The sequence below is a fragment of the Electrophorus electricus genome, chromosome 25 (assembly GCF_041902795.1).
Source record: "Electrophorus electricus isolate QZ-2024a chromosome 25, ASM4190279v1, whole genome shotgun sequence".
Lineage (NCBI taxonomy): Eukaryota > Metazoa > Chordata > Actinopteri > Gymnotiformes > Gymnotidae > Electrophorus > Electrophorus electricus.
This window is the reverse complement of record NC_137521.1, coordinates 1,147,501-1,175,264: the sequence shown is the minus strand read 5'-3', so window position 1 is coordinate 1,175,264 and position 27,764 is coordinate 1,147,501. Positions and strand designations below refer to the sequence as shown.

General features: G+C 39.8%; 6 protein-coding genes across 6 annotated transcripts in view; 2 read left to right on the top strand and 4 right to left on the bottom strand.

The window, feature by feature from the left end:
* Nucleotides 1-48: 48 nt before the first annotated feature.
* gle1 (GLE1 RNA export mediator) lies at nt 49-7,748 on the bottom strand. Its single transcript, XM_027030945.3, has 16 exons — nt 7,528-7,748; nt 6,897-7,130; nt 6,625-6,783; nt 6,331-6,479; nt 6,094-6,154; nt 5,202-5,456; nt 4,797-5,025; nt 3,969-4,081; nt 3,766-3,835; nt 3,433-3,575; nt 2,874-3,064; nt 2,620-2,749; nt 2,436-2,540; nt 2,259-2,341; nt 2,053-2,116; nt 49-1,825 (listed from the first exon to the last, which is right to left on the bottom strand). Exons 1-16 carry the CDS (start codon nt 7,624-7,626, stop codon nt 1,757-1,759), a joined length of 2,154 nt encoding a protein of 717 aa, XP_026886746.1. The 5' UTR covers nt 7,627-7,748; the 3' UTR covers nt 49-1,756.
* Nucleotides 7,749-11,371: 3,623 nt separating this feature from the next.
* On the bottom strand, nt 11,372-12,700 carry mrpl40 (mitochondrial ribosomal protein L40). The gene is made up of 4 exons (XM_027030946.3): nt 12,512-12,700; nt 12,249-12,332; nt 12,008-12,163; nt 11,372-11,862 (listed from the first exon to the last, which is right to left on the bottom strand). Exons 1-4 carry the CDS (start codon nt 12,571-12,573, stop codon nt 11,553-11,555), a joined length of 612 nt encoding a protein of 203 aa, XP_026886747.2. The 5' UTR covers nt 12,574-12,700; the 3' UTR covers nt 11,372-11,552.
* Nucleotides 12,701-12,866: 166 nt separating this feature from the next.
* On the top strand, nt 12,867-18,212 carry acaa2 (acetyl-CoA acyltransferase 2). The gene is made up of 10 exons (XM_027030956.3): nt 12,867-13,020; nt 13,728-13,894; nt 14,078-14,206; nt 14,412-14,528; nt 14,665-14,812; nt 14,900-15,075; nt 16,691-16,820; nt 16,905-16,975; nt 17,073-17,227; nt 17,358-18,212. Exons 1-10 carry the CDS (start codon nt 13,005-13,007, stop codon nt 17,440-17,442), a joined length of 1,194 nt encoding a protein of 397 aa, XP_026886757.1. The 5' UTR covers nt 12,867-13,004; the 3' UTR covers nt 17,443-18,212.
* Nucleotides 18,213-18,458: 246 nt separating this feature from the next.
* rpl6 (ribosomal protein L6) lies at nt 18,459-21,592 on the top strand. Its single transcript, XM_081707731.1, has 7 exons — nt 18,459-18,478; nt 19,152-19,301; nt 19,471-19,569; nt 19,727-19,870; nt 20,273-20,321; nt 20,798-20,982; nt 21,411-21,592. The coding sequence occupies exons 2-7, from the start codon at nt 19,152-19,154 to the stop codon at nt 21,561-21,563; spliced, it is 780 nt and encodes a 259-aa protein (XP_081563857.1). The 5' UTR covers nt 18,459-18,478; the 3' UTR covers nt 21,564-21,592.
* Nucleotides 21,593-22,225: 633 nt separating this feature from the next.
* Nucleotides 22,226-24,423, bottom strand: dynll1 (dynein, light chain, LC8-type 1). Its single transcript, XM_027030949.3, has 3 exons — nt 24,309-24,423; nt 22,973-23,111; nt 22,226-22,822 (listed from the first exon to the last, which is right to left on the bottom strand). Exons 2-3 carry the CDS (start codon nt 23,102-23,104, stop codon nt 22,685-22,687), a joined length of 270 nt encoding a protein of 89 aa, XP_026886750.3. The 5' UTR covers nt 23,105-23,111; nt 24,309-24,423; the 3' UTR covers nt 22,226-22,684.
* Nucleotides 24,424-24,790: 367 nt separating this feature from the next.
* polb (polymerase (DNA directed), beta) overlaps nt 24,791-27,764 on the bottom strand; it is an 11,682-nt gene continuing 8,708 nt past the window's right edge. The window contains exon 14 of the mRNA XM_035522188.2: nt 24,791-27,225. Within this exon, the coding sequence (XP_035378081.1) occupies nt 27,131-27,225 (95 nt within the window). The 3' untranslated portion in view covers nt 24,791-27,130. The remainder of the gene's footprint in view (nt 27,226-27,764) is intronic.

The window sequence follows — 27,764 nt, the reverse complement described above, 5'->3', positions numbered from 1 at the left end:
TTTGCAGTGGAAAAGTGCCCAGAAACCACAGGGTATTTTACTTCAGTGCAAATTTAACTGAAGGCTTGCAATAGCAAACTTTCATTTTTATTACAGCCATGTTCACAAATTAACAAACCAGTTCATTTGAGTCTTTATGGAGCAGGATGGAAGCTCATTTTTTAACTAATGCCTCTTTATCTGTTTTATATACAGGATAAAGGTATCAAGTGTTTTAAACATGTTTACAAAGATGTTTTAATGAATGTTCAGTCAGAATTTGAATTTCCATCCTCCCACCTGTTTTGATATTTCCAGGTTATACATTGTACTAACTGTCTCTTCCCAGATTTTCCAGCTTTACCCATCAAGAAGCTATGGGAAGACTTAAATAGTCCATTGATGTACTCATTAACAGAAACAAGGAATTAAAAAAAAATTATACTTAACTCACTGGATGAATCTATACTTACTAGAATGCAATCAGCCAGGGGATGGGGGTAAAATGTACAATAGATAAGGTACATACAAGCAAAATTCATTTCTGTAAAATTATTTTGTATAATTGATAGCGGTAACAGATAACCTAACCCATTCTCACCTACTCAAGCTGGAAGAATCAACATACTAAGAGGTAAAACTGGACATTTTTTCAGTAGATGGTAGTGGATCATGTCTAAAGAATCTACCCCTCGACTAATTTTTAATTAATTAATTGATTAAATCCAGTTGATCTCTTTTCTATCCCCCCACATTTCTTTTTTTGTGAGCAGTGAGGGTGGGAATTGGGTTTTACAAGTTTTCTAACAGAGGAGTTGTACTGCAACGTCTTTATTCTTTTTCTTTACAAAGTTTGCATCATTTCATATTGCAGGTGTAAATTACTATTTGTATCGTGCTGTACACTCCTAAATAAAAACAGATTGAGTGAAATAAAAACAAACTTTTTATTGGTTTGTCCAACTTTCAGAAATCCCAACCTGTGAACTACATTGTGATGGACTAGATCACAAGGGGAATATACTGACCAAAGTAAAAAATACTTTTAATTATATTGATTATTCTGTTAATAGATAGTTTCCTAGAAACGCATCATTGACAAATCCGTGTATACAGAGAGATAAGTTTCTGATTATAACTTATTTTCACACTCACTGATGGTGCAAAAAAAAACAAAAAAAAAAAAACTTAACTGCATATATTGATACAAAAAGTGATACAACTCACGATTTGTGAATTTCCACTTTTTACGACCTTGTATGGGCTGAACCTTTGCGGACACCCCAGATAATTCTTACTTAAACCCACCCTCCTTACACATAGTTGCATGGAGCAATGATGAGAACAAAAAGTTTGTTCATGTTCACATTTACTCATTTTAAAATTAGAAATATACACATCCATCTACAGTTCTTTCCTCCATCAACATACATAAAGTGGCTATATTCCGTAAGCGGCACCGTCCCAGAGTGAGGCTTATGGCATGTTTAGTGAATGCATGGATATGCTTGATGAGTTGATAAGACAAATATACCAATAATTAAATGGCCATGCCTCCCACCACAATAACTTCTAGAATATCTCTCATGATAAAGGAAATCCAGTAAAAACATTAAGAACAAGCACACCATGGAACCATAATATTCTAACAAACAGAAACTTAAGAAAATATATGTTTGCACATTGTATCATAAAATCCTTGCATTTTTAAATTAATTGCAGGTAAAGCTCGAGTTCCACTGAAACTTCTTATGGAGCTAAATACTAGTACCAACTATCAGGCTCTCCAGAAGGCTGAGGTCAGTTGTCCTTTGGGTGGATCAATCTGCTTGTTTCTTAAAGCACTCTGGGTTAGAAAGAAATATAAAACATAAGCATTCCATATGTTTTATACTACAAAACAGACAAATGTACAATTTTATAATAGTTAAGGATAAATGTAATCAAGTTCACAGTAATATAACTAAGAAACAATATACTCAGTGGTTAGTTTCTTATAACCTGCCACTCCTAATATTAATATTCAGAGTATTTAAGGCAAAGAGACTGCTCATCGGGTTCCTCCTGGCTTACCTCCAGAAACTGCTTGAGTCTAGTTACCGAACCTAACTGACCTGCGCTGGTGACTGCTTCAATCCTGAGGAAGAGAAAAGGGGAGGATTAAACCCAGGTCAGTCCAGGGTTACAGGCCTTTGTGGCATGGCTGCACAGGTTTCTTCCTTCCACAAGCCAATTCTGTACAAGCAGCCATCCCAGATCATGCATTACAGTGGTCCTACCTGGAGAAGTATTCCTCTTTGATGAGCACTAAGAGCTTCCAGAACTGTCCTCGATAGTGTTTCATTAGAGCATTCCCACAAACCTGTACATGTTTAAAGAGAGTTGGCAGAATACCGGATATAAAATATAATAAGATAGAGGAAAGTATGACATAAATGTCGGTAGTTTCTGTCTACCTCCAGAAAGTCAAACAAAAGAGTTGCTGTGACATCGGCAAGAGGCTCCATGTTCAGCATCTGAGCCAACCAGCGCCAGCCATGATTCAGTCCATGTGGGCCAGGCTATAATGGAAATTCACAGAAAGATAAATGATATAGATATCTAATCTTGATTCATATCAGATATTTTGAGGACGCCTACCCCTTGTTTATTGCTGTGAGGCCATCGTAGCTGTATTATAGCAGCATAAAGTCTAATCATCCCAGACATCCTCTTTAGGAAACTGTCCTGTCCCTCCACCCCCGAGTCATCCACACGATATCCAAGAATCCTACAGACAAAGACACATTTCAGTTCAGTTTTTTGCTTTGGCAAAAGCTGCATAGCTCAAACCCCAGGGGTAGAATAAGCTTCTAAAATGAGCTTCCCCCAGGAGCTGTGTGATGCATCCGTACTTCTGATACTCTTCTATGGAGGTGCCTTCCTTCATATCTGGGTAGTGAGGAACAGCATAAGGACACTTCTTGTGGAGGTGGGCCAGAATGAGGTTTCCCACTCTAGGGTGCAGCTCCCACATGCCTGAGGCCACCACTGCAATGGGGAATGCTGCCTCATGGTGAGAGGCTACCTCCTCTTCTCCTTGTTTCTGTGAAAACGTTTTTCGTAACCTCATTGCTCTAATTACATTTCTGTTCTTCATGGTTAAACTTTTTTTTTTTCCCCCCCTCAGAAACAGTGCTTCTAAAAACTAAATATACTGCATATCTCTGCACCATTTTTTTTCTGCTTGTGGTTATATCAGACCATTATGAACCTGAAACTAGAAGCTGCTGCCTGTGGACGTCTATGGGGAGGCAAGTTCTGTGCTGAATTTAACTTCAGAACCATGCATTAAAAAAAAGTGTGAAAAAAACACTGATTTTCCTTTTTCTCGAGCAAATGCTAAGTAAGGTAGCTCAAACAAATACAAATGACTTGTAGCTACTTGTAATTACTTTTAAAATATCAACTTACCACAAACTTTTCTGCTAATTTATAGCTAACATACTCCAGCCCATGTGGATGTTGCGACGTGGACACAGACTTTCCACCCGATACAACTGCTCGCCCTGATAACAGTTTGTCAATCTTGTCAAAGATCTCCTTCAGCTGGGAACCTAGAGGTCATTCAAATTTCAAGAAAGAAAAATACAAAACCACGTAACACAGATCTGTGATGAAAGGTGATATAGCATTTATAACTTTTAAATGTTTTCAAAAAGCAGTAACCCTCAGACCTCTTTGTGATGAAGCAAAAATGACAAAACACCATGGGTTTTAGAAATGTGAAAGTAAAAATAAGCTCACCTGAAATGCTGGAAATCTGACTCACTGGAATTGTTGCAGCCTTTTGGAGTTCCATTCTCAACTTCTTTGTCTGTACCAATGAACATAAATTTGGTTATATTTATTTATACTAAAGACCCTATATATGTAACTATATATAGACAAACAAAGAAACCAACCTAGTGATAGCTTTTATTTCAGTAAATTTAAAGCAAGAGATTGACCTGCATGTCCTTTGCATTGTTCAGATCTTCAAATGACTGGGAGTATTGGCTGGCCAAATCCTGTAGCTCTGTGTACCACTTAAATGTGCTGTCTTCAGCTATATCCTGCAGGCCTGTAAGTAAGCAATGGTGAACCACTTAATTTACAATTGCTGAAATAATGAAAAGTAAAAGAATTTAAATGATTAATTTATAAAGTTAAAAATACAATGCAAAAATAGACAATAAAAGAAAGAATTGTTTAAGAATTGAAAACTACATTTCCACCCTTCAAGCAGGTAAAAGTGCAGCTGCTTTGAATTAAACCAAGGTTGAAACTTGTTTAAACAATGTTGCTGGTATGTTGTCTAGAGGACAGCTAGTAATAGCAGTGTTTAGTAATGAGATCAATTTTGTAAGGGTTTCAAGGTCAATTTATAATAACTCCGATAAGGTGCATTATGGTGCACTGTGACCTAGCAGGTCAGTGAGGGGGTTGTTGACCTTGTATAATGCTGTTTCCCAATAGAGGAGATTTTACTACCAAAGCAAATTCATCACATGTCTCATTAGAAAGTTCTAATGATATATAAAGGTGAGTGGTTAACCAGCTTGTCAACTGTAGTAAAATGAAATTTAGGATTACTTTAGGGGCCATCAATTTGTTTTGCAAATGTTTAAAGATTTCAAAGTGGACAGTGAGCTTAGTCTGTCTCCATCTTCTTTCTGCGTTCCTGCAGTCTCTCTACAACCTAACAGTTATAGAATCTTGTAGGATTGTGCAGATTGAATAATTGTTATACATTTTTCTACTATCTAAATTCACCCTTGTTCTACATGTATAGGTACCTTGTTTTCGGATTTTGTCTTTAGCGGACAGTGCTGGACTCTTCTTTTGTTCCTCTTGCTGGACCTTCAATTCTGCCTGCTTCTTCTTCTTCTCCTCTTCTTCCTCCTGCTCCTTCTTCTTCCTCTCCTGAGCTTGAGCGACCTCTTCTTGCAAGGCTCGGAGGAGTGATCTCATTTCCTGCAAGGCCCGCTCTGTCACAGTCATGTCCTCCACACTCGGGAACTGTCCCTAAGGGTCCACAGAGTACATGCACAGTCAGAAAGCCAATAAAGTCAAAGAAAGTTCTAAAAAAAAGAAAAAAAAAAAAAGTTGATTGATCACAAAGAAACATCTGGAAATGATCATTTTCCATAAGACCAGCAATAAAGCAAAAACAAACAAAGCCAAGGAACACGACAACTCACTTCGGCTGTGGTGCGTATCACCTCCGAGACCTGCGAGCAAAGCTGATTACCGCGGGTGATGTAGGAGGTGTGATCTACGCTGAGGCCCAGGTGTGCAGGTGGGGCAGGTTCCAGGAGCTGATTGAGCTGAAGCACCTCTTCTTGAATGGCATTAAGTGTTCTCAGCCTCTCCCTGCCCTCCACCTGCCTCTGCCTCTCAAGCTCCGCCTCCCGCAACCGCTGCTGCTCCATCTCTCGCAGACGTAGGTTCAGGATCTGACCGAGCAAATTAACTTCAGCATGCTGAGCACCATTTTCCAATTTCATCAAAGGACCCTCAAAATGTCAGTGCTCCATGGCTCATACCAGAGTAGACAGGATAAGAACTATTCTACAATTACAATTTTTTATTTATTAACCTGAAAATATCTCTTTTGAGTCATGTATTTGTGTAACCCCTTGTTGAGTTAATAAAATGTAGATATTTAAAGAAAGAGGGAGATATTCCAATGAATCATTCTTTCACATTTGATCTCTGTTATACTAAGTGTAATTATTGGAGACAATTTGAGCAGAAAAAGGTTTAAATCTCTTCTGTGTGCAAATTCCTACATTGTTATCTTTAAACATTTTCCCAACTCTATTGAACTTACAAATACAGCACACAGAATCTATCACCACTGTTTCAATGTCACAGTAGACAACCCCATGTTCATGCCGGCTCAGATTGCAACAAAAAACTCTTTAGGCGAGATGCCAATTGCTGTCTGTTAACAGGCAAGGAAAACACATTAATGAGGCTATTCTGAACCTTGAAGCAGCCTTGGAATAGGGAACAATTAATGATTAAGGGCCTCATGCAATAAAGATTATAGAAAATCTCGCCATGGTGAATGTTTTATTTCTCGCTTACTTTCGTTCTGTGTCTGTACTCTTCTTTCAACTTCTCTTGACGCCCAAGGCTTTCCTGGGTCCTTTTAAAGACAGGAAAATGATTGATCTGGACAGGAAAACACGTAAATATACAGGAATTCTTGTAAAACCATCTTAGCATTAGTGTCTAAACCCGAGAGGGGGAGTAATCTATGTAGAGAATATGATTGCAAAATGCATCATTCCAGGTTTAAGGAATAGGTTGGGAGGTCCATACTCCTTTTCCATCATGTCCCTGATGCTCTGGTACTCCTGCCTCTGCTTTAGCTCCATTAACTCCTCGAAGCGTTTCATCTGCTCCGACTCCCGGCCGGCCACCGCAGCCACCAGCTGCTCCTGCAGCTCCTGCCTAAGGCTCAGCGCTGACTGTGAGAACGGAAAAGCCACAGAATTCGATCAATACACTTCAAAACATGCAGTTCATAGCACAGAATTCTGCACCAAGATCAGTCAAGCGCAAATGCACATATATGCAAACTGCACCGTATAGAGAACTTTAGGAATGTTGCACCTTGGCTTTAGCCCGGTGGTTTTCCTCACAGATGCGGATGCACCCTGCCATCTGAGTGGCCCTGGGCGAGAGGAGGAAGATGGCCGTGGGTGGAGTGCTGCTGAGGTCAGGGCTGAGATCAGCAGTGGAGTCTGAATTCTCCAGTTTATTCTCACTCACCTAGCACACGACGACAATAGTTACATCACCAACTCCACACACGTCACTATACACAAGCACTACAGAAAGCAGTAAAGAGGTAATAAATGATATATAATGACAAATGGCCTTACCTTCCCCTCACTCTCAGTAGCGAATAGTGTTAGAGAGGTGGAAGGTGAGACTGGAGTAGTGAGAGTCTGGTGTGGACTGATAGGAAGTGAAGTGTAGATGGGGGCATTCTCAGTGGTGCCTGGGCTCGTATCACGAGTCGGGGAACCAAAAGAAGAGGCTCTGCTCAGACTCTTCAAAATATGCCCCGAGAGAGGTGACAGGCTGGTAACCTCTTTGCAGCCTGCTAAAATGTTCTGAAGATTTAAAACATTTTATTTGTCAAGGCAATGTTGGCAATGACAACATTAATAAATGCATTACTGAAACGTCGATATCCTTACAGGACAGCCAATTATTAACGAAGCTATGTAGTTAGCTGCATTAAGCCATTTAACTTTATAGATGCAATATTATGCCTCCGAATTCATGTAGTTAGGTTAGCTAACCTAGTTATCTAGTTAGCTATCTACATATGTGATAGCAATCTGAGCTAAGAAGTGCACCGTTCTAGCGATCTATAAAACTATCTATAAAATTGCTCACAGTTATAGTTCACCGTTGTTAGCTAAGCAGTCTCACCGGTTATCGAGCTGGCTAAGTATTATATTAATTAAAACTGCTCTGAAGTTTGATGTAAGTTTTTGGTTTTACCTCCCCTCTTTCAAGACAGTCTGGGCTGTATTTAATTCTACCCTTTGGCGAGTTTTTCAAAGCCTCCAGTGTCTCCCATCTTAGATTTTCAGATGGCATTTTTGTGTAACGCTGAACATTCAGCTTTAATAACTTCTCCCAATGTTGAATAACACACGGGCTAGCTATCTTAGCTAAAGAAGGCGAGCCGAGGTTCCTCTTCCCATAAGATACAAATTAAAAGTCTTAGAACGTTATTCCAGTAAAGTAGCCACAAAACTAATCATAGGCTTTCGTTTGCTTATTATAAAGGACAGCCATTACACTCGAACTGAGCGTTAATACTAAGTGGTTTAGTAATTGATGAATTAAATTAATTAAATAAAAGAATAGTGGAAGATCAAACCCGTGAGCGGTAGGTGGCAGTGTGCATCATATGCTCGTTTGATTCCATAATCTGCAGTTCATCGCTAAATTCGAGAAGAAGCGTGATGGCAGGTTCAGGCTCCTGGAGGGTATGAGCAGTCATTTTGTTTTTGTTTTACTCTTGTAGCTGTTCTTCATGCATGTAAACACGATATGGCGATCTTGCATGTCTCATGTTTTATCTAAGCAAGATCAACAACCTCCTTGCTTCAACATGCCGTTATTTTCCCATTAGGTTTGAGCTATCCACCTTCTGTTTCTGTGGATAAGTATATAATCACCAGCTAGCTCATTCAGTTTACATAATAATCAGAATCAATCTGAATATATAAATAGGTTTTTATTTGTAATACATGCATATTTATGGCTGAGAGTCTTGTGTTGGACTAGATTTTGGTCGGTCTTATATTTTCCATAGCAATCACTTAGACTTTTAGTATGTTATACTTTCAGCAGGCCGTGGTTTTGTTTGAGGAAAAGTAACGTTTGTATTTATTAAAAAAGGACCTTGACAGATGAGGCATACTCGGACAAAATGTAGTTAGTTTAGGTACGTTTTTAGTACTGCAATAAAGAATTGACATTGCATAACCCGAAGAGGTTAACCATACATTTACCGTGTCTAATCCAATTCTGTACGTATCCTAATCTCAGACACCGCGGGGATGTGATGTCTACTGGAGTGAATACAGACATTGTAAGAGTTTATGGAGCCGCTTCCATCACTACTACACTTACGGAACGTCACCGCTATGCCAGCAGTGGAAAGACGACTATGGCGCGTGCAGAGAGTGGGAAAAGACACACAGTGCACATGCCAAGGTCCGTCTGCACTGTGAAACACTGCATCATCCCTATAGTGTGTCTCACCTTATGTTTTAGAGCAGGGCCAGTCATCTAGGTTTTAATAATAATGACAATAGTAGGTTCAGTTCATATAGTGCCTTTCACAAACCCTAGGATACTTTACAATAGGGAGGGAAAAACCGAACAAACAAAAAAGCATTTAGGAAGAGGAAAAGTGCAGTAAAGAGGATGTTTTGAGGTAAGCTTTAAAGAAGAGAGCGTAGAGCAGTAACGGCGATTGTGGGAGGGAGTCCCAAAGCTTAGAAGTAGCAGTGAAAGACCTGCCATCAACTGACAAGAGTCTTGTATGTTGGACTGCAAGAATTCCAGTGCCAGAAGAGCTGAGGGTGTGGGAGGAACAGTAAAGATGAATGAGTTTAGTGAGATTTCAAGGGACCAAACTATGAAGGACTTAGTAAAAGTTAGCAGAAGTTGTTTATACTTGATATGGGAAGATACTGATCACCGGTGAAGCTGATGAAGAATGATGATATGTGCAGAATGGCTGCTGAGTTTTGAATGAACTAGAGCCAGCTGAGCAGTTTAGCAGTAAGACCATTAAAAAGGGAGTTGCAATAATCAATACTTTAGAAAAGAAATGCGTTTACCAGGATTTTGGCATCAGCATTGCTAAGCAGAGGATGGAAGTGTGCAATACTGAGCAAATGATAAATTGCAGTCTTAGCAGAAAACTTAATAGGAGGCTCGAATGTAAGTGAATTAAAAATGAAGCCAAGGTTTTTAATAACTAGCAGTGGTTTAATAGAAACACAGACATTCACCATGAGATTGGAGAAACCAGTGTTTTGGGGCCACCTAACAAGGGTTTGATTTTACATTTGCAGCACGTAGCTGACACTTTTATCCAAAACAACTTAGTTATGATTGAATACAACTTGCACAATTGAAGGTTAAGGGCCTTGCTCAGGAGCCTGAAAGTGGCAATTTGGTAGTGGTGGAGCTTGAACCAGCAACCTTCTGCTTGCAAGTCAAGTATCTTAACCACTGAGCTACCATTGCGCTGTTTTAGCTGCATTCAGTTTCAGAAGTTGGTTTAAATAGGTGCGGCAGGCACTTCATGACAGATGAAACTGAGGGGGTCACAGCTAATATAGATCTGAATATCATTTGCATAACAATGAAACTTAAGACCATGATTTTGAATCATCTGACCTACAGTTGAAATAAAAAGAATGGGTCCAAGGAGAGAACATTGGCACACTCCCTAAATATAACTGCAGCATTGGTTGACTTGCATGTTGTTCTAGAGCTAAACTGTGGCCTGTTTGTGAGGGGTCTTGAGCCACTCAAGAATTAAACCAGAAACGCTTATGGACACTAGTCTGGAAATGAGTACAGTTTGGTTCATTGTCCGGGAGGATGATGATATTTGGAATATCAGCATCAGTGGAAAGTATAAGATTGTATGCATATAAATGTATGATTGTATAACTATTAACCACGGCACACCCAATAATATAGTGTGTGGAAACCAGATTGGAAAGGTTCATACATGTTATTTCTACTAAGAAAATCTTAACCCCCCCCCCCCCCCCAAATCACCATCACCTTAGTTAAGAAAGGAAGATTTGAAATAGGTTGGAGATTGGACACTAATGAAGCATCTAACCCAGGTTTCTTAAGTATGGATGTAACCAAAGCTCTTTTCAGCAGTAGCGACAGAACCTGCAGAGAAACATGGATTAATCAGCTGAGCAGTAGAAGAAATAGTAGTGACAGGACTTAAGCAGTGCAGTAGGAGAAGGACAAAATGCTTGTGTCTTTATTTAGTACTACTTTTGTTTTCTCAGGAGTGTCTCCAGGAGAGTGAAAGGAAGCGAGTGTCTGAGCAAAGGAGCTTCACTCCAGTTTGGGAGATGAGACATAAGCCGCCAGCCGACTGGCACATGCCTCTTAATCAGGACCAGTCACAGGACTCTTGAAAGCGCACATGCACATCATTGTCCATGAATTCAAACCTGTTTATATGCCTTGTGTATATGTACAGTTAAGTTTTGGTTATGTTTTTATCTTTTAACAGGTGCTCAGCCCTTCATATTTAATAAATATAAGGAACTTATTGAAAATATACAAGTAACGTAATTGTCATTAATTAAAATCTCTGTTATGTAAAACAACTTGCATAAGAATAAATGTGTTTGTTTTATGGAATAGCACAGCATACAGTAGACTAATGTAAATCATTAAAATTTACAAATTGTTTATAAATGAATGACATCATTATTTTTAGCTGGGGGGGCGGAGGTATTTATTTACAAACCCTGCAGTGTCCATTTCAGTTAAGTGTTAGGTTTTGTATTACAAATACATTCATTGATCTAATTCTTGAGGTTTTGAAGTAGTGCATACTACACTATACTATTTTAGTTTTTTCCTTCTTCTCATGGTCACAGGAGTTCAATTGAAATAAATAGTTGTGATAAGCCAATACTGATTTAACAGAACTATGCTGTTTTCCAGAATAATCATAGTGTTAAGATCATCATCATCTGTGTAATACTCTCTGTACCATTGTTTTAAAATGCTTAAGGCAAACCTAGGCCAGTATTGTAGAGAGTAGAACACACCATGGTATATTTGTGTTTTTTTAATCAGCAGATTCCTGGACTGGACTAATTAGATTGTAAACCAACACAATTTGGAAGTGCATCAGTGCCATTACCTAGTATTATAATCAGACAAGATGACTCCAACAATTCCAAGACAAACCAGAAATAGTTACATTATATATTACTTACTGCCACTGGGCATGTTCACTGTGTGTACACTCGTGTAATGTCATTATATTTGCCATCAGGGGGATCATAGTTTGGTATAGGTGGTGTGTAGCAGGGACCCTGGTGTGTGAAGGGGAAGAGGTTGGTGTCAGGGCTGACTGCTGCTTTGTAGAGGTCCTCCGATTCCATCTTGAGCTCCTCTAAAGCTTGCTTCTGGGCGTCTATGGCGTCCTTAATGGCTGTCATCTCAGCCTGGTGCTGTGAGTGTTTGTAGCGAGACCATTCTTTAAGCAACAGGTCCCTCCGCTCACTCTCCTCAAAGGACAGCAGGGGATTACTGCGTATCCTGGGCAACAGATTGCTGGAATTACTTCATGCAAGTGGGGCCAGAGGCCTCAAAGTTTGGCTCAAGCCAAAGTGCATCACTTGTCATTTATTAAGTTACCCTGAACATTCTCATTTGAGTTGGATATGCCCTGCATTTGTCTTACCTGGTCTTATCAAAGCAATGGACTGGAGTAATAAAGTCTTCAACAGGAATTAGCTCAGGTGGGACTTTCTCAAGCTTCTTCAATTTTTTCTTCAGACGCTCTTTTACCAAAAGTTCACGGCGAGGGTCGACCTTCTTTTTCTTCTTTGGCTCAGCTCTGTGTGAGAGGACACAGAAGAAATGCTGCGACCGAAAATCCAACAGCCAAAATCCGCTTCTGCTAGTACTGAAATCTAACTGACCTTAGTGGCGCCGAGCTCTTCAATGAAAGCACTGAAGAAAACCAATGACTCTGTCTCACAGGGGTAGCCACAAAAGACCCACAGCTGTAACAGAATTAGAAACAAGCCTGTAACATCAGCATCCTACACACAATACGGGGAAGCTATCATGTCCATCTTTGCCCAGGTGCTGTCAACTCTCTAAACTCACTTAGTAAGATGTCTAGGATGTCTTAGCTAATGCTAGCTAACTGGCTAGTAATTCAAGTGATCTAAAAACATACCCCGACGTCAAAGCTGCTCTCGAGGACAACTGAATTAAGCTTCGATATACAATCCCCGACATGTTTATATTTCTTACAAAAGGCAACAGAAAACTGGCTAGTTAGCAGGTTATCTATCGTAACTCTGCTACGCGTGCGTTAGCTTAGCTAGCTAAAGGCATCGAGCTGCAGCAACTTAGAGACGCAGTTTCCATGTTTTTCTTTATTGATTTATTTCTGGACTGAACTCTTTAGAGCACACATTTGGAGTTATATAAATCACGCGCAATTACGTATTAGTTTCAGAATAAATTTGATATGTTACTTTTAAGAAAATAAAATAGGACGAATGTTACTTTCTAAATGATGGATAACTACGTGCTTACTGGGTGAAAGGTTACTGCATTTTTTTTGACTGCTGTGCAGAAGTAGCGAGTCCTTTTCCTAAGAGGATATAATAAATATATATATAGAAAAGACGTTGACATTCGTGGACTGATATAAAACAACCATTATGTCGCTCTTGAGAGGTAAACTAACTTTTGCTTTTTCTTTAAAATTCGCTCGTACACCTTAACGTTAGTTTTTACTTATTCCGTTTGTGAGGGATTACTGTTGTGTATTAAGGTGACATTCATGGTTTGTAATGACTTCTCTACGTGCGCAAGTGAATTCACTATCTAAACCATTTATTTACTTCATTTATTTAAAATACGGTCGCAGATTTTTGTCATGCATAACAATTTTGTGTCTGAAAAAGGAGGTGCGTGCATGATTATAGTGGCAAAGTAGAGCAAAGGTAACTGATGCTGTATCTGCTACCATTTCTGGATAACAACTACTTTGTCATTTACATTTATGGAATTCTTGCAAAGAGCGAGTTACAAAAGTAATCGCACTGGGTCTCGGTTCCTCTCCGGTACTGATGACTGCACAGTTTAGACTACTGTTTCCCAATCTTTGATACGTGATTTAACTGAGGGGACTTGATAATTGGCTCATGAGTTGTGGATCTGTGCAGTGCACAGTACTCGAATACTGAGATTCAGAACCTCTGCTCTACAAAAATGGCTCAGATAAAGGTGTGATAATTCTGTATGTCTTCCCTTCTTACAACTACTAAGAAAGGTTTGTATTTTAAGTCTAAGTTAAATCTAACCAAAGATGTTTTCCATGCATTTATTCCCATTCTTATTCACACCTTGGCATCATCCATTTCCTCTCCTTTTTTGTGTAGGTGTTTTTATTGTTTCAGCTAAGAGGACTCCATTTGGCACATATGGTGGTGTTCTTCGAGACCACAGTGCCACAGACTTGGCTGAACATGCGGCAAAAGCTACCCTTGCTGCTGGAAACGTTGCTCCAGAACTAGTGAACAGTGTCATCGTGGGTAATGTCATGCAGGTGTGTGTCGTATTGCCATGACTGTCCACGCCATACCCACAAACCTTCCCAACATTAACTTGGTGATTCGTAATCGGATCCAATATAGTATAGAGTACAGGTCATCTTCCGATTCCTTGGCTGAACGAGCTCTTGAAATATTAACTTGTGAGTATGTATGTGCTGTTATTCCCTTTCTTGCAGAGCTCTGCAGATGCTCCGTATATTGCGCGTCATGTCGGCCTGCGGTGCGGGGTTCCCATACCAGTACCTGCGCTGACTGTGAACCGCCTCTGTGGATCAGGCTTCCAATCTATCATCAGTGGTGCTCAAGTAAGAGATGAGCAGATATAAACGGATTCCACCAATGGAAATGAACTAAAGCTCATACACACGTCTGTTATCTAGTGTCCTTGTGTCATAATTTCACCATACAGAGTTGTGAAAGGGGTACTGTCTATTGATGTGCTTTCTGTTGGTTACAGAAAGAAGCCTCTCTTTTGTGACTTCAGCTCTCAATGTGTGTTATGGTGTTTAGGAAATCTGCCTGAAAGAATCCGAGATTGTACTTTGTGGAGGATCAGAAAGCATGAGCCAGGCCCCATATGCTGCACGAAACATCCGCTTTGGAACCAAGTTTGGAGTTGACTTGAAGGTATACTCTTAGACTCTTCAGATGATTAGTTTCTAAAGCACAAGATTATATAAAAGATGAAGGGTAGATGCCAGGTAATGTTTCTGGGGGGGGGATTGCCAATAAAAAAATAAGTCAATTTGCTTGTCTGCATCAGCTCGAGGACACTTTGTGGGCAGGGCTCACAGACTTGCATATAAAGACCCCCATGGGCATCACAGCAGAAAACCTGGCTGAAAAATACCAAATTACACGTGAGGACTGCGACAAGTATGCACATCAGACACAACAGAGGTGGAAATCAGGTCAGTCTACACTACCTTACACTGGAACACTAACCTATTAGCCTCCTCCATTTCGGGCCATTTTAAAACAAACATTCTTTCCTGCAGCTCATGAGTCTGGCCATTACAGTGCTGAAATTGCACCTATCGAGGTAAAGGCCAAGAAAGGCAAGGAGTCTATGACTCACGATGAACACCCTCGTCCACAAACCACACTGGAACAAATGGCGAAGCTGCCCACTGTCTTCAAGAAAGGGGGCACGGTCACTGCTGCCAATGCTTCGGTGGGTACCACACAACGCTATCAGAAATCAAATTGTAAAATGAATTTTTTAAAAATCTATGCATCTCCTCATGCGCATGACAAATGAGAGAAACTGTCACTTCTGTACTTTGTTTAGTCAGATTTAATTTGAGGAGTTTTGTTGTTTTATAAGTTGCACCATTTTACTACACACATTGTTTTACCATTGAGTCTGATTGATTGATTATTTCATTGCAGTACGTTAGTGGTACTTGAACTGGTGCATTGAGATGTAGGTTAATTAAACTCTGTTCTGGCACAATGAACATACAATATAAACATACAATAATAATGATACAAACATACAATGTAATACATATACAATAAGCAAAATACACTGCCTGGCCAAAAAAAAGGTCACACACACTAATATTTCGTTGGACCGCCTTTAGCTTTGATTACGGCACACATTCCCTCTGGAATCGTTTCCACAAGCTTCTGCAATGTCACAACATTTATTTCTGTCCAGAGTTGCATTCATTTTTCGCCAAGATCTTGTATTGATCATGGGAGATTTGGACCACTACACAAAGTGTTCTCCAGCACATCCCAAAGATTCTCAATGGGGTTCAGGTCTGGACTCTGTGGTGGCCAATCCATGTGTGAAAATGATGTCTCATGCTCCCTGAACCACTCTTTCACAATTTGAGCCCGATGAATGCTGCCATTGTCATCTTGGAATATGCCCGTGCCATCAGGGAAGAAAAAATCCATTGATGGAATAACCTGGCCGTTCGGTATATTCAGGTAGTCAGCTGACCTCATTCTTTAGGCTCATAACGTTGCTGAACCTAGACCTGACCAACTGCAGCAACCCCAGATCATAACACTGCCCCCACAGGCTTGTACGGCAGGCACTAGGCATGATGGGTGCATCGCTTCAGCCGCCTCTCTTCTTACCCTGATGCACCCATCACTCTGGAACAAGGTAAATCTGGACTCATCAGACCACATGACCTTCTTCCATTTCTCCAGATTCAAATCTTTATGCCCCCTAGCAAATTGAAGCCATTTCTTGCTGGTCAGCCTCACTGACAAGTGGTTTTCTTAAGGCTACACAGCTGTTTAGTCCCAATCCCTTGAGTTCCCTTCACATTGTGCACGTGGAAATGCTCTTACTTTCACTATTAAACATATCCCTGAGTTCTACTGTTGTTTTTCTACGATTTGATTTCACCACACATTTAAGTGATCGCCGATCACGATCATTCAAGATTTTTTTCCAACCACATTCCATCCTAGAAGATGATGCTTCCCCACTGTCCTTCCACCTTTTTTTTGGCCAGGCAATATACATAACATTTGATACACTGTGGAAAGAGGCTTAACATTATATGTTTTGACAGTTATTTAATTAGCCATTTCATTTTATAATGCCACTTTCAAACAAAGTATTTTGTAATGCTTATAAACATTTTTTTCATACACAGTGATCTTTATCTTGTGTCCTCCTCACAGTTTAAGCCCAGTTTTGGTTTTTAGTTCGAACAATCATTTAATGCTTGCTACACAGCTATGAGAATGGTTCTTTGCAGTCAAGGGTTGGTCTTCACCTGTTTGACAGCTCTCCTTATTCCCACGTCTATCCCCTACAGGGTGTATCAGATGGGGCCGCAGCTGTGGTGATAGCCAGTGAGGATGCCCTTAAGGAACACAAGCTAACCCCATTGGCTAGAATTGTGGCCTATCATGTCTCAGGATGTGATCCTAGTGTAATGGGTATTGGTGAGTTAATGTATGAATCTGTCCACAAACTCAGACGAGTGAGAGTGTTTTTTGCCCTCAGTAAAACACCACTTCTTGCTCCAGGACCTGTACCTGCTATAACAGAGGCTCTGAAGAAGGCAGGACTCACCCTGAAAGACATGGACCTAGTAGAGGCATGTGCACCATTTGCCATGGCAGCTGTGTAAATGTACTCTTGGTTGACAGAGCATAAACAAATATAAATTGATATCATGCTTTCTCATCATTCAGGTGAACGAAGCTTTCGCACCGCAGTATCTAGCAGTTGCTAAGGCTTTGGGACTGGACCCAGAGAAGAGTAATGTTAACGGGGGAGCCATTGCCATTGGACACCCACTAGGAGCGTCAGGATCCAGGATCACTGGACACTTGGTGCACGAGCTCAGGTAAAGAAGTATCCTCTGAGAGTGACTCCTATGCCACCAAGATATGCAGTGGTGCCATCTGAAGCTTTTATTTTATATCCTTAATTTTATATCCATCTTGTCTTCATTGACATATTTTCTCTATCTCAAGGCGACGTGGTGGCAGGTATGCAGTGGGCTCAGCATGTATTGGTGGTGGCCAGGGCATTGCTATAATTTTGGAAAACACACAATGAGAAGAAAGAGGAACACAAATGCCTTTAAGAAAAAAGCCCCCATCATGCAAGAACATTCGCCTGTTTCTAGTTCAAACTTGTCTTCCCATGAAGTAAAGATTTCAAAGACATGCATACATAGCTGCACATACATGAAGAAGAGGTCTTTTTGAAAATGTCTCAAGGATCCGTAATGTGGACATGTTTTAAGGCCTCAGTTAGGTATTTATAAAGGAATTTATATCATGCTCCATTATTATTAAAGATATTTCACCCAATGGCAAACCAACATTTTTTTTATACCTACAAACTATAAAATATACCTAAACCATATAAAAATTCTGCCTTAATGTTTTTAGACACACTCCCAGATGGATTTTTTTTCTGCTCTAGAAAATGGTGGGGCTATTACCCTTCTATTATAAAATACATGGATGTTGCTTTAAAATTTGCGACAGCATTCCAGGTATTGTGCACAGTGACTCTCTTCTGTGTCAAGCCGGAGGACACTGTAGAAGTACAATAAATGTGAAGAATTAACCTTTCAGTGTAATTAACTGATTAATCTATTAATACATGGAGTGATATATGTGCCTTACCTTTTCTTTCTGTGCCATTTAACAGGCCATTGCTTTAAAGTTCCTTTCTCACTTTGGTTTGCTCGTGTTTGTAACGTCACTCCGTTTTAAGGGCGTAACACTTTTTTTGATTTACAAATCAAACCTCTTGTGATCTGTGGCACTGTCAGACCAGTGTACTTATGAAGCACAAATAAAGATGAAATAGAGTAACCTTGGAATTTGCCCGTTTTTTTATTTATTTACTGATTTCTAAATTTGTTTATTATAGTACGTTTGAACTGAAAGTCGTGCCATGGTTGTCAACACACGATGTTTAATCCGCGTACTCCGCTGAGCAACTTGGCCGACAGGCGGCGGTAGGATTTCCGTGCGTTGAAGTCAAAGCCTTAGACCAGCACAGAAGAAGATGTGGCGTGACACGTGCCCTATATATACACCCCAAAGGCCCGGATGTCGGTCTTTTTTTCTAGCTAAAGGTAAATGTTCTTCTGCTGTCGTTGAGCTCGACATATAATCTGTTGTCATCTGAATGAGTAGTAAGGTTTATTAAATCCAGGGCTTTGCGTAAATGTCCTATCATACCGTTAACACTCAAATATGTGAAAATATTGCGTATGGAGTTTGTTTTTCCCCTAAACTTTCTTCCCAAGCTGGGCCCGAAACACGAGTTGTAGTTTTCGAGACAATTCTTGTGTAGGGACGTTTTAATTCCTGCTTCAAAAGTAATGTGTTGATCTCACGTTTAGTGTGTAATCGTGCGACTTGCAAATATATATTGTGATTCTTGACGTTTGCTGATATTGTAGGCCACGGTAAGTGTCGGGGGGTTGTAGCTAGTTGGCTAGCTCCTGCTAAAGCAGATCGCATTCGTTATTCGGACAGTTAAATTGACTGAACGTGGCAGGATTTATTTTACCGTGTGCTCTTGTGGTTCCTAGTCGAAAGGATGGATGGTTGACTTGCATTGTTAGTGTCGCTAATGTAAGACTGCATGGCGAGATGCGCTTGGAACCATTTGGTTCAGTGTGCTGGGATACCGTAGAGTGGTTTTGTGAACCCGTGTCAAAGGTTTTGAAGAACTTTGAATATTATTGTTAATCCACGTTGAGCATGATGTGAAAATTATTGTTCTCTGCATTGGAATTTCAGATGGCTGAGGGCGATGAGAAGAAGGCAGCCCGTAAGCGGCACTGCAGCCGCAACCCTGTCTTGGCGAGGGGCATCGGCCGCTACTCCCGCTCTGCCATGTTTGCCCGGCGGGCCATGTACAAGAGGAAGACCAATGCGCCTAAAACTAAGGTGAGTGAGCCTACCTGGAGGCAACGTGTGGACCATCCCCTTAAAGCTCCTGCCGTCAGAATGCACTGTGGTAAGGCTGGTGTGCGTTAAAGTAAACTGAGTTTGAAGATTTCCAAACTTCCTTTTGGTGTTTTGTGTGTGTTGTATTTTGAAATCATTTGCTGCTTAGATTGAGAAGAAGCTGAAGGAGAGGCCTCCTACCACTAAGGTCAAAACTGTTGGAGGAGACAAGAACGGAGGCACCCGTGATGTCAGACTGCGCAGGATGGTGAGTTGAACACCCATGCTTTGCCCCTTGGACAGCTGCACTGCACTTTATGGTGCCTCCATAATTTCCAGTTTGGCACAGCACTCATCCCCTTTTCCAAACACATGGGTCAGCTAGTGTCGTTCCACACGCTTATGCCTTCTCTCTGGTTCTGCAGCCCCGTTACTACCCCACAGAGGATGTTCCCCGTAAGCTGCACAGTCACGGCATCAAGCCCTTCAGTCAGCACAAGAGAAGGCTGCGCTCCTCCATCACCCCTGGAACTGTGCTCATCATGCTCACTGGGCGGCACCGTGGCAAGGTACACACGCTGAATTGAATGTTACTATGGTTACGTTTTGTTCGATGTGAGTGTACTATAAACACATCTGCTAGGAAAGTTTTACCTTACAAATCCAGTGACTGCAGCTCAGCTACACTAGGTTTTTGGAGTTTAGTTTAAAACACTGCCTAAAATCAGTTTATGTATCTTTGTTGACAGTGGATGTAGATTTGATATTTCTCTTCTAAATGAATTAATTCAGTTGACTCTGCCAGAGCAAGTCTTCAAACAGCAGTGTGTTTGTTTGAAGTGATTGCCATAAAACCCAATGCTATAGGGTTGTCCTAGCTAGTTCAACCACCGTAAACGGATAAGCTGTAATGCCGTATGCTGGGTGATATCTGCCGAGCTTTGCTAATGGCTTCTATTTCCTTCTTCCAGCGAGTCATCTTCCTCAAGCAGCTGTCTAGTGGTCTCCTCCTTGTCACTGGTATGTCTTGTTTATTTGGTCTTTAATTTTAGAGGAAGCCTTTGAAATGAGTCTTGCGAGGGAATGAGTTTATAAAGGGGAACAGTTTGACATTGTTTGATGACATTTAGAATCGCAGCTTGCTCAGCAGACAAATCTGATTTTGGTTTAGGTGCTTGGTTGGTGTCTTCACATTCAGGTTAATCAAGAAAATAGGCACGTTACTGAACTCCCAACCTGGTTTACCAGGAAAATCATTTTCAGTACTGTTGTTTTAAAAGCATTTTACTTGCCTAAAGCAGTCAGGTTTGCCTAACATCAACACTTCCATGAGCTTGATTTTCTAGGTTTGCTTGATGGGGTGTGTATGTAGATGAAGGTGTATATTTAAAATTCAGATTTGCTTAAATGCATGTTGCTTGGCTGTGCTGATGTGATTTGTTGCTGTCAGTGCTGTTATGGGCCAGTGAGTAATTGGTTTACCCCTCGCTCTCTAGGTCCTTTGATTGTCAATAGGGTTCCCTTGCGCAGAGCCCACCAGAAGTTCTGCATCGCCACATCCACCAAGTTGGACATCTCCAGTGTGAAGATCCCAAAGACCATGACTGATGCTTACTTCAAAAAGAAGCAGCTCAGGAAGCCCAAACACCAAGAGGGAGAGATCTTTGATACAGAGAAAGAGGTACTGTTCATCTTTACACATGGCAAAATATGACCACCAGTACCAGGGTATCTGTGTTCGTAAAGCTGCAGGCAGTGATTTCAGAACAGGCAAATGCTGTTCAATTGTTGGTTAGTTTGTATATAATGGCATTGATTCAAAAACAATGCCTTTGTGTAAAACCTATGTTTTGAAAATGGGTGAATAATGGAAGTTTATTTGCTTATTTCTATTTTTTCCTAGCATTGTCCTTTTGTGTACAAAATAAAAAGTTAATGCTGTTAAGGTATCTTGGAATAACCAGTTCTGAAGTGTTGGAATATAACCAAACACTTGTTGATTGTGCATTTTGAGGGGTTTAATGTAGGGCCCATTCCAGTATGGGGGGGGGGGTGAGATTTCCCCCATCTACTAAACTGTGTTTTGGGGTTTTTGTTTTCCCACTGCAGAAGTACCAGCTGACGGAGCAGAGGAAAGAGGCCCAGAAGGCTGTGGACTCTCAGCTCCTGCCTCTCATTAAGAAGGTTCCTCAGCTGCAGGGGTACCTGCGCTCCCAGTTCTTCCTGTCCAATGGAGTGTATCCCCATAAACTTGTTTTCTAAAGAAATGCTAATAAACTTATCCAAACCCACTCATTATAGTGTTTTATTAAGGTTTATTTACAAATATGATAGGTCTATGAATGCATTACCAGCACAGCTAGAGGCCCTCTGCCCAAAACATCCTGGTTCCAGGGCAACCTTGTTTTTCACTGTAATTAACTCTTGTACACTTTACTTCCTTGCTGGAAGTGTTAGGAATGGACAGACGTTAAAAGGTTTGGATTTATGCAATCACAAAATGGTTCATCACTAATTGAGTCATGATTTTCAAATATGACAAGTTGTACCGGTTCAATAGTAGGAGAGGGTAGTTGTATTTTTTTTATGACTATAGTGATTAGATGAGGATTTGAAGTAGCACTAGTTTCACTATCTTCCAGATGTCTCAAGTGCTTTGTATCAGTTGTAATTGCAAACTATAAAGCAGCTGCTTATTCTTGAGCTACTCCAACACTGGTTACTAAAGTAGGTACTATAGAAATTTAAAAAGTACTCAGACATGTATATTTCTCTGCATTTACCAACTACTGGCAGGGGAAGTTAATTTTTGAAGTCATGCTAGTGAAAAAGTACTCTGCTGCCATCTTAGAATGCCACTTCAAAGGTGCATAGCTTTGTTGGTTACAGGACCCTACTGATTCAAACAAACAAAAAAAAAAAAGTGAAGCCACATCAAAGTTTATTTAAGAGACACACTGAAGGTCTGTTATAACAGTAAGGCCAACATACTTATACAGTGATATAACCAACCCTGAGTGTCTCCCTATTGGTGTCTTCTAGATTGTAGTCATGTACCAATTCACCTTGAATCTCTCTGAGAATCTGTAGCATTTCCAGTCATAAAGCACCCTCTGTGAAACCATTCTTGTCCACTCAGCCAAACCCTTGTTTCAATAATAAAAAAAAAATCCAAAGTGACAAATGTTCAAACTGCATATAGAAAAAAAAATAAATACATGTTTCTTACTTATCTTTTTTCCCCCCCCTACATGGCCATTTTCTTAAAACAAAAAACAACAAAAAGGAGAAGCAGCCAAGTAAAGGCATGTCCCAGAACAGGAATGATCGGCCTTTCTGTACAGTCAGTATTTAATTGTCAGTTGATGAGGTGAAGTACTGTCTCAGCCAGACTTGAAGAGCAGAATAGCCACCTGGCCCAGGTAAAAGTAGATGAAATGCTTGGTCTCATGGGTTACGTAGCTGCCGAAGTTCCTGCCCACAATGCAGTGCCAGGTGGGGTTATACTTTTTGTCAAACTCCTTGCATGGGCAGAAGAGAACAAATGTGTTCAACATGCATTTAGAAGTATTTAAAGCATTTCACATCATACGATGTAAGGTCCATTTTCTGCTCAAAATATCCTGATGTTTACAAATGTGAAGCTAGCCTTGGTTATATTGAACGCTTACCTTTTTGATGTAGGCAGCAATGTCCTTCTCAATGTTGTACTTCTCCAGAGCCTGCGTAGCACATTCCACAGCGTCTTGCTGCATCTCCTCGGACATGTCCGCATTTTTGATTACTGCCTTCCTGTCAGACATGGCTGCTCTGCAACCATGAAAACACATTTATACATTTTAAAATATTTTTCCCACTGAACAAAGGCAGTCACAATCTCCATCTCTTCGCTCATAGCAGCCATTTAGGGATATTTGAAGAGTACTTGTTCAGACTCTCGACTCTTCAGAATGACAATAAAATGGCCGATAGATGCCCATTTTCTTTAATACTACATAAAATAAGGTTACTCCAACATCTTTTGTGAAAGAGCACTTACGAGACCAGCTAAGAAGTCGACTGTAATCTAGTGCGGCTTCAGCAAGTGTTGTATAACGTTTACATTCACAAGACATTCATCACGGCAGACTAGTACATAAGAAAATGATGAGAATAAAAATGTATTTTATTAATCCCATCCTTTCCTGTGCAATTCAAAAGTGATTCAGGCCCGTGCTGAAACATCTCAGCTTCACCAGCATCCAAGCAGCGGGTACCGTGCAAGACACGGTTACATAATGTCAGCACATGGGATGGTGGAGAGCTTTTCTCCCATCAGCGTTGCATAACAATCTCTCATCCTTGCTAAGTCCACAGTTTTCGGGCTGTCGTTGCTATGGTCACTCGGTCCATGTCCGTTTCTTTCAGAAAGCCAGTTAGGATAGGCCAACGGCTCTTTCTCTGGTCCCTACAGGCGAAGAGCTGAAACGTCGACGGTTTAAAGGCACGTCGTCGGCTAACGTGAGCTAGGCTAATATGGGTATAAATAAGTTTTTCCATTATAAGAGCCTAGCTAGTTTTTTCATTAAAACTTTAGCCATACTTGGCTGGCTAGCTAGCAGCGTTAGGTAATAGCTGTTAGTCACCTGGCATTATAGGTTAGCTGAGTAACTCGTATCTAAAACATAGGTTAATTTAGCTAACTGGATTCAGTGTTATCCAATACATCTAGCAGAATTATCTAACGCTAATCCTCGAAAAACAAAGCTGTGTAATCTCTTCTAAGAAGACCAAATGATTTCTAGTTGCCTAAACAATAATAGGTTTAACCAGCTAACGCTAACCTAGCTAAGTACAGATAGCTACACATATATGTTCGTGCGTCAAGCAAGGCGAAAATCTTTTGTGCAAAGCTAAATTTAAAGTGTTGTTGAAGGAAGTTGTAAAAGATACTTCGTTGAATTAACGTAAGACAGGTCCAGGTAAATGAACCACCACGGACCATTACAATTGAAAGCATTTATTTACCTGATAATAGTGAGTCGGCTTAACGAGAAGAATAATGAATTGGTCCAACCGCTTGTGATGAACTCCCGCTAAGTGGTTGACTAAAAGTAATGTGGGTGTTACAGCGAATACTCGTACACGTCCTGTGTGCTATTGGCTATTTCTTATCCCAACTGTTCCAGCATTGGTCAGAATTAACGCTTTCTCTCCAGTATTTACTCCCGCATTTTATTTCAAACCACAATGCTTTGCGACTTAGACGCTTTAACTGTATCCATAGAAACTAAGGCGGACGTCGGAGTTTATTTTATGCGTGTTGTTTTAAGGTTAAAAGAAAGACTCCATTTTAGGCCAGACTGCTATTTACACACTCAGTGTGCTGACCTGCAACCACTTTTAATTAACATTACAGACCGAGTCAATATATTTAGCATTTTAATCGATATAAATCAAGATACACACATTTAAATACTCAAAGGTTAAAGACACCATTCACTCAGAGCCGATATTATCATGTATTTATTTGAAACGCCTTCTAGGCGTTCAGTTAGAGATTATGCTTCCATCACTGGTCTGTCCAACCACAAGAGCAGTTGTCGCTGCTGGTGTTTGTGAAACTAAGCTTTTCAGGGCCAACTGTAAATGAGTTTAATTAAATCAAATGGTAATAAAAAAAGAACTTTAGCTTCACATTATGCTTAATGTAGTCACATAACATTCATTACACAGAATCATGCACTGGCCTTTGTTCCTTTTCATTGAAATCCTGGGCACAAACCTGCAAGGGACATTAAAGGAAAGTTCCAAAGATACACCCATCATCTTAACTAAAACAAAAACAAACAAACAAACAAAAAATATAGCGCAGAAATCAGAAATATTACAGACCACTGCTTAAACAATAGTTTAGACCATTTAGGTCTAAAGGACTATGCCAGGATTTTACCATGTGACTCTTTGCTAATGCTGCCATTCACTTAGTAATTCATGTTTGTCATCAGTGTTCAAAATCCCATCAACTCAACAGATGATGATGCCTTTTAACTTTAAAGTGAACGTGCTTCAGTTCGGAATATCCTGCCAACTGATTGCAAACAATGAACTGCATGGACTCAGCACGTATTTATGAAGTCTGTATTCAGTTACAGGATCATGCTTCTCCTAATTAACACATTTTAGTTTTGTATAACGTTCTTGTTAAGACAGAATGAGTTCATTCACTCCATTATTTCTGCCACTTGCCTGTCACTACACAGCATGTTAAAACCTCCACTGCTTTTTAAGTTCTTTTACTTGCTTACATTTATAACTATACAGTGCATATATCCATATTTAAACTACACGTTCATATATAACACAAATATAAGAGTGTTTTTTTTTGTATAATACAATGCCTTGTATCTATCATGAAAAAAAAATCTGTGTTCTATTCATAACACACAAATGTATACATATATACATATTCACAATACTATATGTACATTTACTCTTGGCACTGACTACATTTGAAAGTAAACATGTTTTTAGACTTTTACTCAAACTTTTTCTAAAGTAGGTTACAGTCCTGCTAGCCATTTAATTACATAGACGTGCTACTGAAAGCATTTAAATACGTAGATATGCTATTGAGACCATTTGGACTCACTTCTTTATACTCATTTTTTTTTCATTTGTCTTCCAAGAAATCTTCATGATTCTGGCAATCATCGCTTAGGATATAAATTAGTTTAATTGAAGTTGATCATTTCGACTGTTATACAACCAAATCAACTCAATAAGGGTAGGAAGCCATTAATCAACTAAAAGCAAAATCCTGCAGTATTTTGTCCTATCCAGGACTCCACTTTACTGAACAGCATTACAACAGAGTGAAAAACAGACTAACATGGGTACACAATAGTAACCCGAGGACCGATGCTCTTTACATTCCCTGTTCTGTTACTTTCACTTGATGTGGTCAAACCCCTGAAACAGATCAAGTACATCATATCCACTTTTAAGCTTCATAAAGCAAGTTAACTGTACCCTGAATTTTCCTGCCTTTTTTAGTTCTGTTTTATCATGTTCCCCAGAACACTAACTAAAATAATTTAATGATACAATTTTCAATAAGCTTCAGTGAAAGCTCCAAGTGGTCCATTATGGTCATGTTTAATCATTTCTTACTGACAGCAAATCCATGTTGCACAAGACAACAGTGCACTGCCACTCTCATGAACACCACATATAGGACATAAATGCAAATTAATCTAGTGCTAAAATCTAAATACAAGATAGCTAAATAATTTTAAAACACTATGTGAACACATCAAAGTTGTATCTTTTTTACTACAAGTCTAAAAGCATTTGGCTTCCATTTGTCAGTCTCATGAAACTAAATACTTTTCCCCTGATAAAGCACCTTAGTAAAAACATAATTACTCCCAATGAAATACCTCCCAGAGCACAACAATACACAAAATACTGAATGACTACAATAAAGTAAAGGCATTTAGAGAGAGCTAAATATTAGGCTTACTATTTGTATTACCAAACATCTCAAATTTTAATCTGACTGTATTCCGTGCAACAGTTTTCCTCTCACTCTCCTCATAATTTAATCAATAATTCTTTTAAATTGTACAAATGGACACTGTTCAATCCCCTCAAAACACGGCACTTTAAAGTACATCCATTTTCCCTGGTTAAATTGAAAATGATAATGAAGATGAAGATTAAGCCCACACACATTTGCCCACACACAAACACACTGTTTGAGGTGACATCTTCTTGTATTATGTCCTGGGAAACAATGAGAGTGAAGCACCTGCGAGTTCACTATCACTATCCATCTCAATCTTTCCTCATTCACTGCGGTCCTTTGGCTCTCTGTATTTCATGTGGATGTAGTCAAAGATATCCTTCTCACTGTCCACCAGTAATGGCTCCCCAGCCATGCCTACAGCAGGAACAGTGAGCAAAACACATTATATCTGCACAAAAATGTGTGTGTGTGTATAAAGCCAATAAATGTTAAGAAGCTAAGAGTAATCTTGCCATTTAGCTATGGATCTTATGTGAAATACTGCATTAATATTAACACAGATGACAGCCCTGATGAAAATGTGAGATTTCTAATACAGAATCTTCCTGTAATTGTGGATAGCTGTTCTAGACACTTTCAGTGCCAAAGCATCCTTTCAGTTTTTTTGAAAGCAGTTTTGTTTTGTTTTTTTTAAATAGAACTGTCAGCTGCAACGAAGATGAACTGGCAAGGGAGGTGTTTGGTGCAGGACCATAGATGAAGCACACAAACATCAAAAGACAATGTATTTACACTATTATCTTAGAAAACATAGAACGATCACAGATCAAGCATACTAACTTAAATTATTAGAGAACATTTCTTAAAACTGGTAGCAATTAAGAAGGTTTAGCCAAATAGAAAGAAAAAAAAGTCTCTTTAGACTGAAACAAACACAACCTTATTTATTGATA